The sequence below is a fragment of the Notechis scutatus genome, chromosome 1 (assembly GCF_049901735.1).
Source record: "Notechis scutatus isolate UNSWTSFEM ecotype Mainland chromosome 1, rNotScu1.2, whole genome shotgun sequence".
Lineage (NCBI taxonomy): Eukaryota > Metazoa > Chordata > Lepidosauria > Squamata > Elapidae > Notechis > Notechis scutatus.
The window spans coordinates 323730703-323743738 of NC_142009.1; the positions used below are offsets into that span (position 1 = coordinate 323730703).

Genomic DNA, 13036 nt, shown 5'->3' on the forward strand with positions numbered 1-13036 from the left:
GATAGATAGATAGATAGATAGATAGATAGATAGATATGTATGTTTTCTTAATTTTCATACACATGTATGGCATTCAGCTTTGTTGGGTATTTTTCCCACGTCATTGTAGTTGTGCTTTTAAAGCACAACTTTAAAAGCACAACTACAATGACGTGGGAAAATACCCGAACAAAGCTGAATGCATATATATTTATATATTTATATATGGAGGAGATGCTCCATAGCTGTATTATTGTCCTTTGGAATCCCTTTGCCTTTGCCTTCCTGGAATCCTGTGTGGTTTTGGAAATGTTAGCTATGCATAAATGATTATGTATTCTGGAAACCTACCCAAAGAAATGCCATAGGGTAGAGCAATGTTTATCAACCTCAGCAGCTGTATGGACTAACTACTCGTATGCTGGCTGGGGAATTCTGAGAGTTGTGAAGTGTCCACACAGGCTAAAACTTGCTCAGACTGGGAAACGATGAGTAGAGTATCAACGGTACCGCTCTAGCCACTACCTCTATAGCTGTGGGAGAAAGCATCCTAGGTTTCCCCGGCAACCGTGAACCGGCCCTGGAAGTGATATTAATTGCTTCCGGAAACCACCTGCACAACTTCTGCAATGAAACTGGCGGGATTTCGGCTGAGGTGTCTGGGCGTCCCTGAATTGACTCCTTTTTCCTTCGGCCAAGAGATGCCCCTGCGATCCGCTGGCGAGAGGCAAGCCGGGTGGCTTGGGAACCCAGAGGGGATGCCCCCCCGCAAGAAGGGAAGTCAGGCGACTGCGGTTAGTTGCCACTCGCGCCGCTCCCACCACCTTTTTCTTCATACGGGAGCGAAGTTTGTGGCCCGCGGGCGAAACCGACGAACTCGCCGGCCGCGATTGAAAGCAGGTGGGGGAATACGAAGGCGGACATAAGGAAAGGGAGAGGCTCCGTGGCGCAACGAATCTCAAAAGGCCGGGATACACTCGGAGTAGATGGAGGGGCAGCCTTAAGAAGAAGGCCGGGCAGGACACCCTTCTGAACGGGAAAGAATCTGCTAGAAACAGGGTGAATTTGAGGAAAAACAGGTGGAATAGCCTTAAAAGGGAAGTAGGGAGGGATCCCAGCAGCTTCCAACAGGAAGTACATTGGTCAGAACAGCCTTAAGGTAAGATAGCAATGCTTCCCACCACAGCAATCACATGGCCCTCTACAACTCAAGAATGACTAATGAGAACTGCATCAGAAACCAGAACTATGAAAGTAGTCCTCAACTTACAACAGTTCGTTTAGTGACCGTTCATCATTACAATGGCACTGAAAAAAACTGACTTATCGTTTTTCACAGTTACGACCTTTGCAGGATCCCCACGATCATGTGGTCATGTGATTTGCCAGCTTGGCAAAACTGGTTTATATTTATGGCTGTTGCTGTGTCCCGAGGTCATGCGAGATCCCCTTTTGCAACCTTCTGACAAGCAAAGGCAACAAGGAAGCCAGATTCACTTAACAACTGGGTTACTAACTTATCAACTGCAGTGATTCACTTAACAACTGTAGCAAGAAAAGTCGCAAAATAACAGATGTCTCGCTTACAACAGAAATGTTGGGCTCAATTGTGAACGTAAGTAGAGGAGTGCCAGTACTGAATTGGAGCACGGGTTCTTTTGAAGGTGGTAGCAGGTGGAGTGTCCCAAAAGGAGCATCAGTCCAGCCTGAGGAGAAAAGGGTGGGAGCAGCTGTAGAGGACAGGATAATTTCACCAGAAATCAGTGAATGATTGGAGCAACTCAAGGCAGAAAGACAAGTGGGAACCCCTTAGAGACTTCAGTACTCACGGCCAATTAGATTTAGAACATCTAGATTCATGATGGAGATATGAGTGAATATAGAGCAGAAGCAAAATGACCATCAGAACTTAATCAGACATGAAAGCTGAAGGAAAGCAATTCAGTAGCAGAATTTTGATGAACACCCACAAAACTGAAATAATCCAGCATTTTTTGAGACAATGTTTGGGCATTGGTTTCATTACAGAAGTGAGTTCAAATAGCACTGAAACTATACTGAATATATGGATATCCCATGAACAGGTGATATTATCAGTGAATGCAGCATTGTAACAGCATGCAGCATATGCTTTCAATTTTGCTCCCATTACTCTGAATGATAAAGTCCAAGACTTGAGATAAATACTGGCATCGTTAGCTAAACTCAAAATAACTGCAGGAGTTCATGATAGCGACATACTCATGAATGTCACTGAAGTTGGTAGAAGCGGCCATGGAAAAGAAAGAAACATTGGGCCCATGGCAGCATGAATTGGAGGATCTTCTTGCTTAAGTCTATAATATTCAGCCTGATTGATCAAAGTACCAATGAAATGGTGCTTTGCAAAAAAACAGTGTAAGATACTTTAAAGAGATCATGAAGAGATTCTTGCAGTTGATTGAAATCAAAGTGAAACTGTTTCCCTGAAAGCCCTACCCTTTACCCAGGCACGTTCACGATTGCTACCTACAAGCTGATACGGAGAAAAGTGTCTTGGGGTCTGGTATTAGTCCACAAAGTATTGGTGCCCTGTCCTAAGGGCAAAAACACAGGTAAGGCCTTTTCTAGTGCCAAAGTCTTGTTTCCATAGAAACTTGGAAGCATCCCAAAATTTCTCTATTTTCTTAAATGTTCAAGTGTACTGTGTCATACTGAGTTGCATTTTGTGAACTTTAAAAGAGGTAGGAATAGAGAACTACCTATTTTGTATTATAGTATATTTGCTATCCCTAGCACCACCACCACCATCACCTTCATTTAAATAAAAAGGAAGCATTTGATTCTACAAAACTCGGGTGAATGAAGTTTCAAGACCTGTTTTTCTCTTAATAAGAGAGTACTGGCAGAATTTGTCTCAGGCAAATTGTATTCCTCAGAATGCTGATTTACAATAGGCAGGATGCCTTAATAGTGACATCTTTCTGATTAGCATCTGCTTCCAACTTTTGGTGGCTATGAGAGTTAGAACTCCTATTTTCTTTGTTGTAATATCTGAAGATCCAGCACACTTCATGAAAATAGCTGAAGAGTTTCAACAGCTCTTCCTCGGTGAAAAATGTATGCTCTGTTGAAATTTTAGATGATAATCTTAAGGCCCAGTGGACTAAATATGATTTGATTTAAAGCTGAGGATTATGTAGTTGAATTATATCCCATCAACTTTGTAAACACTATGGTTTTTTCCGCTATTTAATTTATCTAGTTGTATACAGAACTTTTTATTTTGGGGGAGACTAGAACAGCTAAGTTTTCCTCTTCTGGTGGAGGCAGAGATTGTGTGCCCTTCTCCTTAATACTGATAAATCCAATGCCATTGATAAAATCACCCTTTACCAAAAACAGGCCAGTTGGTGTAGCAATTAAGGCCTTAGGCTTGTTTTGCCTTGGGCACAAAGCCAGCTTGGTGACCTTGGGCCAGTCAGTCTCATTCAGCTCTAAGGAAGAAGGGAGCTGGCAAACCACTTCTGAAGATGTTGCCAAGAAAAATTCAAGGACTTATCTAGAGGCAATGCAGGAGTCCAAACGTTTACTAAAAACAATAAGACACTGACTTGCAAGAAGCTCATCATCACTTTCTACTGGAATGGTTTAAGAACGTCTATAGTTTCTTTTTGCAGCTTATAGGAAAGATACCAAAAATAAATTTGTGGGTTGAAATAGAGAAATAACAGAAGTAATCTTTTGATTAGGAGTACCATCACATTTATTTTTTCTTATCCTCCCTCCCTTTTCTCTGACTCTGCCAGAATGGAGCCTTCATAGACCCATTTTAATGAATAATGATCTGATTTATGACATTTGGGTATAATCTCTTCCTCCTATTTGCTTTTTTATATCTTCTGAGCAGTTGGGTAGGATTTTCAATTTAAGATGCCAGATACAATTTTGTTGGAAAGCCAGTTTGTCCTACTGGTTAAGCACCTGGCTAGAAACCGGGAGACTACGAGTTCTAGTCCCATTTTAGACATGAAAAACTACTGTGTGATTTGGGACCAGTTGTGTTTTTTCAGCCTACAACGTTAGGCTTGGGTAACAAGGTAGTTAGTTAATTCCTGTTGTAACCAATGAATCAACACTTGGTTGATTTGAAAAAAAAACAGACTCTAGCTGCAGAAAAATGCAGTTTAGTTGCTAAATAATATTTGGTGACTTAAAGTGGGATGTTTGTAAGGAATCAGTATCTTGGTAATATATACAGAATTAAGCTGGTTCCAATTCTTAATACATTGAGTGAGAATTCTATAAGTGGGAAGACATTTTCCTCCACTTGCCACCCTTTTGTGTTTGTTAATTTTCTGCAGCTGAATAAATCTTGATTTGATTTTAAAAGCTGTGTCTAGATGAATCCTTGACTGGTCAGTGGTTGAAGTCACATGAATACCTTTGGCTCCGTTTGGGATGTTTAAGGGCTTCTAACTCGGTCATCATAGTCTTTTTAGACTTTAAAAATGTCCTGGCTAGGAGAGAATAGCATCTGAAGGCCACTTGCAAGTTCATTCATTCATCCATCCACTTAGCAAACATGAGATTTAAATGGGGGATCAGAGAGGAAACCTCATATATGATGTTTAATGTTAAAAAAAATGACATACAATGTAATAAAATTGTCACCAGCTTAGTACATTTTCAGGTGTTCAGTGTTGTGGTTTAATTTTATTGCAGTTCTGAGTTTTGACTTACCACATTTCAGAGCTATTTCTGCCCAAAATATTATTCTGCTCACCAAATAAAAGGATGGGATTTTTTTTGGAAGTTAATCTAGTCACAGTGTACTTAAGCAACTGTAGTTTTAATTGTTTGCATTTTATGTTAAGAGATATCAGAGAGAAGTGAATGTTTTTGTCTTTTAAAAAGATAAAAGTGACTGAAGTTGAGCTCATCTTCTATTACTAAATGCAGATATCCATATAATTTTGGGCAACAATATTAAATAGTTTTCTTTTTTTTAGCTTTCCACTCTATAGCTTGGGGATTTAGTGGAAAGGAAAGGAAATCTAGCTTATATGCTTATACTGGCTTATATAAATTGCAGTGAATTCAATGTACTCTCCTGGGTAGGTCTGCTATGAGGCTCATTATTTGAGAAGTTGGACTGTGAGGAATGACTTATCTACTTACAGAATACTAGAATAACAAAGTTGGAAGAGACTATTTCAGACAAATGGTTGTCCAATCTCTTCTTATTTGGGAGTAGTTTACTTTTTTGGGAGTAAACTACTTTTTACTACTTTTGGAAGTAAATAAGTAGTTTATTTATTTGGGAGTAGTTTACTTTTTACAATTATAACCTGCTACCTTAAAGAGTGCTGTTCGGGGCTTACATTTATTTTTATTGATTACATTTATATGCAGCTCTGATCAATAATTTTTTTGAAAAAATACAGAAGGCCCTTTAAACTTGAGACATGATTGTCCAAAGTGCAGGGAAGAGTATGGTGGGTAGAATGTTGGACCGGGAGTTGTAAAATGTGACCATGTTCCCACTTTATTTCATGGAGTTTGTTGGGTGGCAATCACCTAGCCTTTAAACCCAATTTACCTCTTAGGGTGGCTGCTGGGGGTGTAAAATAAAGGCAGAAACCACACTATCACCTTAAGAAAAGGCGTGCAATAAGTAATCCTTACATATGCTAAAAGGCATATACAGGTAGTCCTCGGCTTATAACAGCTTGTTCAAAATTACAGTGACCGTTCAAAATTACAGTGGCACTGAAAAATGTGACTTATGACCGTTTTTCACAGTTACGACCTTTGCAGCATCCCCATGATCATGTGATTCAAAATTCAGATGCTTAGCAATAGATTCATATTTATGACTTTTGCAGCATCCTGGGGTCATGTGATCAAAGTCAACGAGGAAGCCCGATTCACTTAACAACTGGGTTACTAACTTACCAACTGCAATTATTCACTTAACAACTGTGGCAAGAAAAGTCATGAAATGGGGGAAAACTCACTTAACAAATGTCTTACTTTACAGAAATTTTGGGCTGATTTGTGGCCGGAAGTTGAGGACTATCTGTATTGACTTTTATTTCTAACTCAGTCTTGAAAGAAAACTAGGAATCGATGCATGACTTGAGGTTGGCATCGCTGGTGGAATATTTTTGTTTTCATCCTCAAGAGTCCTTGTTATAACCCAATTTGTTTTCTGTGGGGGCACAGAGCTTCTGTTTATGGGCTTGGGGACCAATCACCATCCAACAGGGAATCCAGTTTATGAAACTTGCAAAAAAATAAATAAATACAGGTAGTCCTCAAGTTACGACCACAATTGAGCCCCAAATTTATGTTGCTAAGTGAAACATTTATTAAGTGAATTTTGCCCTATTTTATGACTTTTCTTGCTACAGTTGTTAAGTGAATCACTGTAGTTGTTAAACTAGTAACACGGTTGCTAAGTGAATCTGGATTCCCCATTGACTGCTTGTCAGAAGGGCGCAAAAGCTGATTACATGATTCCAGGACACTGCAACCGTCATAAATATGAGTCAGTTGCCAAGCATCTGAATTCTGATCATGTGGCCAGGGGTCATAAGTGTGAAAAACGGTCATAAGTCACTATTTTGAGTGCCATTGTGACTTTGAATGGTCACTAAATGAACTGTTGTAAGTTGAAGACTTAATTGGGGCTGTGCAAACGATGATCAATGATCCCCTCCAAGAAAAAGCTTTCGACAGCGGCTGCAAACCATGACTGGGTTCACACACACGTAGTGTTCAAGCCAACAGTGTGGCTTGCTTGGCCAATTTGGCTTGTGAATTTGGTCATTTGAACAAATTCATGGCTTACCGTCTAGCATGTTAGGTAAACCTAGCTGTGATTTATTGTGTGAACCAAACCCAGTGTAGCTTATCCAGCAGGCCTCAGGGAAGCAAACATGCCATAAAAACCCATGTGCCTGTGCTGGGGAGAATCCTTTTACCTGCATCCTTGAGCTTTGGGGAAGATTGACTATCCTCCACAGCTGGTGTGAAAAATGAACGGGCCAATGCCAAAGGAGAGAGAAAGTGCCATTCCCTGCTCTTCATTTCAGCTGTCACTGCATTTATCAAGCCTTTGGCCATTCCCTTCCTTTGTCTCAGGGGACCTTCTTTTGTTCTTCGTGGCATTAGAGAGCTGAAATAATGGGGGTGGGGAGGAGGGGTGAAATCTAATCTGCACAGTCCTTTTGTTGCAGCTGATTCAGCAGGTTCAGATTCTAATTTTTAGAAAGAGACTTCCAGTTGTGGGATATGTATGATGATCAAAACACAGCTGAGAAGCACAGCTACACAATCTGCTATTGGAAGCTCCTTTGTTCGAACCTTAAACATATTCCTCTCTTTTGCTTCCTCTGCAAAATATGTGAACTGGTGAAGCAGTGGTTTTTATATCTGCAGCTGCTGGGATGCTGCCTTGGGCCTTTGTGGGTGGGTATGTCGGTTTGAATATATTAGCAGTTTTATAGTTCAGACAGGAAAGGTCTTTATTCTTCACATAGGTACATGATAAGCATGTGCATTATGCAGCTACATTAAAACCAGGTTTGAAGGTTTGACTTATATGCAAATTAGTCTTATATTGTTGCAGTGTGGGTGGTTCTGATTTAGATGTTTAAACAGCTATGCCCTGACAGGCCATTCCATTCCACCCAGTGCAGATTTTTTCTGATTTTCCAGAGCCGCCTCATACGTACCCTACTAATATTTGATAGAGCTGGGTGGGAGGAAGGGCAGTAGAGGGTCTCTATATGCTTCCCATTAAAAAAAAATCCTTCCATTGAATACAGGAGACCCTGCTGCTATCTGTCCACCTGCCCATTTCTTGTTTGCATATGAGTGTTTTTGAATGTCCCTCCTGATGTTTTCTAGCAGAAGGAATGATTGACACATATCCATATCTATTATCCTAGGTGCATTTGTTGTCAATGAACTGAATTTAAAAACATATACTGTGACTTTCCTTTCCTTTGTGTAGACTTTCAAATAGACTTTGAAAGTTATTGCAGTGATTAAATCCCAAAGGTGTTTTTTCAAGAGGCAACTGGACTTCCTTGGTTTTCTTTGAAGATGTTTTGCTTCTCATCCAAGAAGCTTCTTCAGTTCTGACTGAATAGTGGGGGAATGGAAGGATTTATATTCCTTGCAGACAGCTGGGCATTTGCATTCTTTTAGAAAGCCATTGAGGCCACTTGGAGGTTTATCTGTGCCCTCAGGGTCACCCCAGTAGTGCAAATGGGTGTGGAGCTTCTTGAAACAGCAGAAAGGAAAAGATTGTGTTGTGGTTGTTGTGGCACTGTGCTTTCTGCAGGAAGTTGCACTGTAAAAGAATGCAAATGACCAGCTGTCTGCAAGGAATATAAATCCTTCCATTCCCGCTCAGAGCTGAAAAAGCTTCTTGGGTGAGAAGCAAAAGATCTTCAAGGGAAAAACCCAAAGGAAGTCCAGTTGCCTCTTGAAAAAAAAAAAAAAAAAAAAGCACCTTTGGGACAACCATGACCCGGATGACTTGAGAATCAACATAGACATTCAGTAATTGAACTTTTATCCTATCTCTACTCCCTGCCTACTGTGGAAGTTCACGGATTCCTCCGTGCCTGCCTTGTGTGCCTGCTTCTGAGATTGCGAGCGTGTTCAGAGGCCGTGTGGATTTTCCCTACTTTGCCAAGTTTGAGCAAAGCGTATTTAGGACATGCCAAGGGAGACTTGCAAGAAGCTTCACTCTCATAAACTCGGCTTCTGGCGATCCCCTCCTCGCCCCCATCGGGCCTCTCTCTCTCTCGCCCCTTCTGTCTGTCTGTCTGTCTGTCTCCCCTCTCTCCCCTTCTCTGTCCCAATCTCTCTTTCTCTCTCTCCCCTCTCCGCTATATCTGTCACTCTCTGTGTGTGTCTCTTTCTCCCACCCTCTGTCTGTGTCTCTTTCTGTCTCTCCGCCCCCCCCTTCTCTCTCGCACCGCTGGAGGGGGAGAGCCTCTAACGCGGGCTCCCTCCCCTTCGAAAAACCCCAGCCCCTCCCTCCCTCCCCCGCACTTCCGATCTCGCGACAGCTGCGGCCTCGTTAAAATGGCTACAATGTAACCCTCTTTTTCCGCCTTGGATGCTGGTGGAGTCGCGGCTGATCTCTCTCCCCCCCCCCGACCCCAGGACTTTTTTTTTTAAACCTCCCCTCCCTCCCTCTCCCTTTTCAATAGATAATCATTCTTTGGGAAAGCAGCGACGTCTGAGCGAGACCCGGCCAGCTCTCCCTGCCGACTGGAGAAATGGTAGGTGGGCTGTTGGCGAAGCCAAAGGGGTGTGTGTGTGTGTGTGTGTGTGTGTGTGTGGTTCTTTTCAAAACATCGTGGTCTTTTAGCGTCTCTCTCTCTGTCTCATGTCCCTCTTTGGGTCTAGCGTATCTCCCATTTCATGGTGGTTGTGTGTGTGGCTGTTTATGGCTTGGTTGGTTTGAAATGCAAGCCACGCTTTCCACATTTTTGCCCCCCGATCGAAGGGAAAAGGGTTTCGCAGTTGTCGGCCGGGGAGTTGTTGCCTGGGGAAATTCTCCAAAAAAGGCCCGGAGGAGGAGAGAGGGTCAAGGCGTCTGGAAAGCTGGCTGGTTTCTTTCGGTCCGATCCGAGGCAAATGGCTGGGCTAGGGAAGGTTTCAAAGGCTTTGCTGCGTCGGGGCAGGGCAGAAGAGAAGAGAGATCTGCCTCTGAATGCGGACGCAACAGTTTGAGGATATTTACATTTTTGCGGGTGTCCCGGATTAAAGCAATGTTTCTTAACCTAAGTCCCTTTCAGATATGTGGACTTCAACTCCCAGAATTCCCCAGACAGAGTTCCTCAGACAGACAGACAGGCGCCCGATGGGGGGTGAGGAGGCATTCGCAGCCTGGGGAATTCTGGGAGTTGAAGTCCACACATCTGAAAGGGACTTAGGTTAAGAAACAATGAATTAGTTGTCCTTTCCTACCAGGGCTGGTGTCTGAATGTGCCCTCAGCCTTCCTAAAATAACACCGTCTTTTTGCACACTAGTGAAAACTTGGTATTTGTTCCTGGTTTAATTTTTAATGTAGAAAATCTGTTGAGACAATAGGAATATGCACATCACAATTTGCAAAGCTTTGTCTATGGTCTTATACAAGGAGTTAGCAAGGAGATGTTAAAAGGAGAGGTTTTTTTCCCCCTCTTTAATCTTTTCCAAGTTGAATAATTCAAGGAAACTGCTTGCAGACAGCTTTGTGGCTAGAACAGATTTGAATTGCAGGAATAAGTCACTCACCACAGTGTTACTTCGTTTCTGTAGATGAATTGGCTTGTAGTGCTACTCCTTTGAATCCAGAGGCCAATGGAAATTTTAATTCACTTTTCCTAATTGTAAAGTTCTGGTCATCTGGTCATCATTTGCTGGACCATTTTTCCTCCCTTACTGATGCTGTGTTTTTGTTTCTTGTTTTATATTTTATTGACCCTAACATGAGTTTTATGATGTAATTCCTTGGGAAATCACTATGGGTAAAATTGTGCAAGACTATATTCTTAGTTTATGGAGTATAACCTTGTCCAATGGGGTGACCTCAGTCTGTATTGATTAATCCCATTATACTCTGCATCATTGGCCATGCTGCTTTAGATCTTATGGGAGTTGAAGTCCAATGTATTTGGATGGCATCAGGTTGATGAAATCTAACCTACTTAACTTAAAGCTTAATTGGAAAGTTCAGGCAACTTGGCAGGAAACTCTTTTTTTAGTTCCTGTATTCACGCCCAGAGAGGTGTGATATACAGTATATATTAACACAGACAAACACATACTTATACTAACCCTGCTGCTCCAGAGGCAGATCTGTGTCATATAATAATGCAATCCCAGTACCAAAACAGCATTATGCAGATACCAATAAGAGAACATATTCAGTTGCTTTGTTGCTGACCAGGAAAATTCCATTGCGTGCCGGAGGAATTGCAAAGCAAGATGCCAGTGTGAAATAGCTGTTTTATTCTATTAATTTGAAACTAAATAGAGATGGATGCGCAGAGATGCATGGCACACGGGGGATCTCGCACGCATGCACAGAGGTGCGTGGTGCTTGGGGGGGTTGCACGTGCATGCGCAGGGGGCATGGGGAAGGGGCCCATGCGCATTGCCTTCTGGGTGCTGGCATGCGAACGTGCATGCAATTTTCAGCACAGGAGCCCAAAAAAGTTTAGCTACCACTGGTACAGAGCATGCATGGTGGTGGTGGTGGTGGTGGGCCAGTCATTCTCTTTCAACACTAGAAAGAGAGCAATGGTAAAGCACTTCTGAAAAACCTTGCCAAGGGAACTAGTCCAGGCAGATGCTAGTAGACAGTGTTAACTTGAAAACACCAAATAAATAGGAATTAATATTGGGAAAGCAGGAAGAACAGAATGGCTGCAGGAAGTAAACAAGGAATAAAATCTTGTCCTTGCTGGGTTTTCTTCCACAGTTGTAACCTTATAATATTGCCTTTTCTTAATCATCTACGATTAAGGATCAGAGTTAATTCTAGTCCTAGTTTTGTTAAAGATATGGAGCGAGGGAAGGTGCAGTGTTTTGTTATTGGGTTTTGCTTTGATTACATGGCTCCCTAAAAGAGGAAGCACAGAGAGAGATGGGGGGGGGGGGGGACACACCCAGACACACAATATGAAAGAATCCTGTGTTAGTATTTGCTTGTCTCTCCATCCGCGCCTTAGATGAATTATTTTCTTATTCATTGTAAACAGCATTTGTAACCCACCCACTCTAGTCCCAAAGGATTATGGGCAATGTGCAACATATTAAAAACTAAATTTTAAACTCAAGCCAAACACAAAGTCCAAATAAAGTGGTGCCTTGCTACTCAACTGCTTTGAAACTTATTGAATTTGGTACTTGGCGCACTTTGATGCAAGAAGTTTGTGCTGGTACTCAACACACCAGCTAGAACTCGTGTGTCATTTTCGGCTGCCTTGTGACTCACTACATTATTCCTTATGGGAAAAAAAGTTGTTTGGTACTCATTATTTTTGGTACTCATCCCACCTCCAGGAACCAATTAATAATGAGTACCAAGGTACCACTGTAAAATAATAATGGTGGATGGAATTTGTCTTCATTACTTGTTACTGTGCCCTCAGAAATTTAATTGATGTGGTTAGGATTAGTGTTCGTTAAAACTAGTTTGTTCTCCCCTTCTTCTTTTCTCCCTATAGCAAACATAGAGTAGATCAAAGAATACCACATTGTTGAGGTTTCTTAAATTGATTTATGCCTCTGAGTCAGTCTTGATTCTTGATAGTCTGCATAAGTACAGTATTTTTGGCAAGATTTTGGCAGAAAGACTGCTTCCTACCTAGGGCTGAGAGAAAATGACTGGCCCAGGATCACCCAGCCAGCTTTGTGCCTTAACTGGGATTAGAACCCATAGTCACCTGGGTTCTAATCTAGACTGATGCCTTAACCCAGGGGTGTCAAACTCAAGGCTCGTGGGCCTCATCTGGCCCGTGGGGGTGCATAGATCTGGCCCGTGGGGAGACTGCGAAGAATCGGCCCATGGTGCCTCTGCCAGCAAAAACGGAGCTCGGGAGGGCCGCATGCAGCCATCCCAGTTCTGTTTTCGGCCACAATCACCTCCTGAAGCCCTCTGCCAGCAAAAATGGAGCTTCCCCCCCCTCCGCCCTCGTCCATTTTTGCTGGCAAAGGGCTGTAGGAGGCTGTCAAGGCCAAAAATGGGTCCCAGGAGCCCATTTTCACTGGCAGAGCACTCGGGCCACCACAGCCCCCCCCCCCGACACGAGTGATGCCATGCTGGACAGGCCCCCTGGCCTCGCCCCCCCAGCCCCTCCCCAAGTCAAACACCGTCCTGATGTCGCCCTCAGTGAAATTGAGTTTGACACCCCTGCCTCAACCACTCCCTCAAACGGGATTTCTTTTCCAATTTCTTTCCTGAAATTAGATTTTCTGATTTTGATCGCAGTATTCAGTTTCTTACATGTGGTGTTTGCAATTTGCAGGGTACACTTTTTTTTTTTAAAGAATAGGGAA

General features: G+C 42.5%; 1 protein-coding gene across 2 annotated transcripts in view; it reads left to right on the forward strand.

Annotated features, from left to right (window-relative positions):
- Nucleotides 1–590: 590 nt before the first annotated feature.
- The window catches only part of ZNF414 (zinc finger protein 414), a 30875-nt gene continuing 18429 nt past the window's right edge, over nucleotides 591–13036 (forward strand). The window contains exon 1 of one of the 2 annotated variants that reach the window (XM_026670955.2): nucleotides 591–2573. Coding sequence is in view for 1 of the 2 variants with exons in the window: in XM_026670954.2 (XP_026526739.2) it covers nucleotides 9264–9266 (3 nt within the window). In the remaining variant the exon portion in view is untranslated. Of the gene's footprint in view, nucleotides 2574–8833; nucleotides 9267–13036 lie in introns of those variants that run through there. The other variant, XM_026670954.2, reaches the window with a different exon arrangement.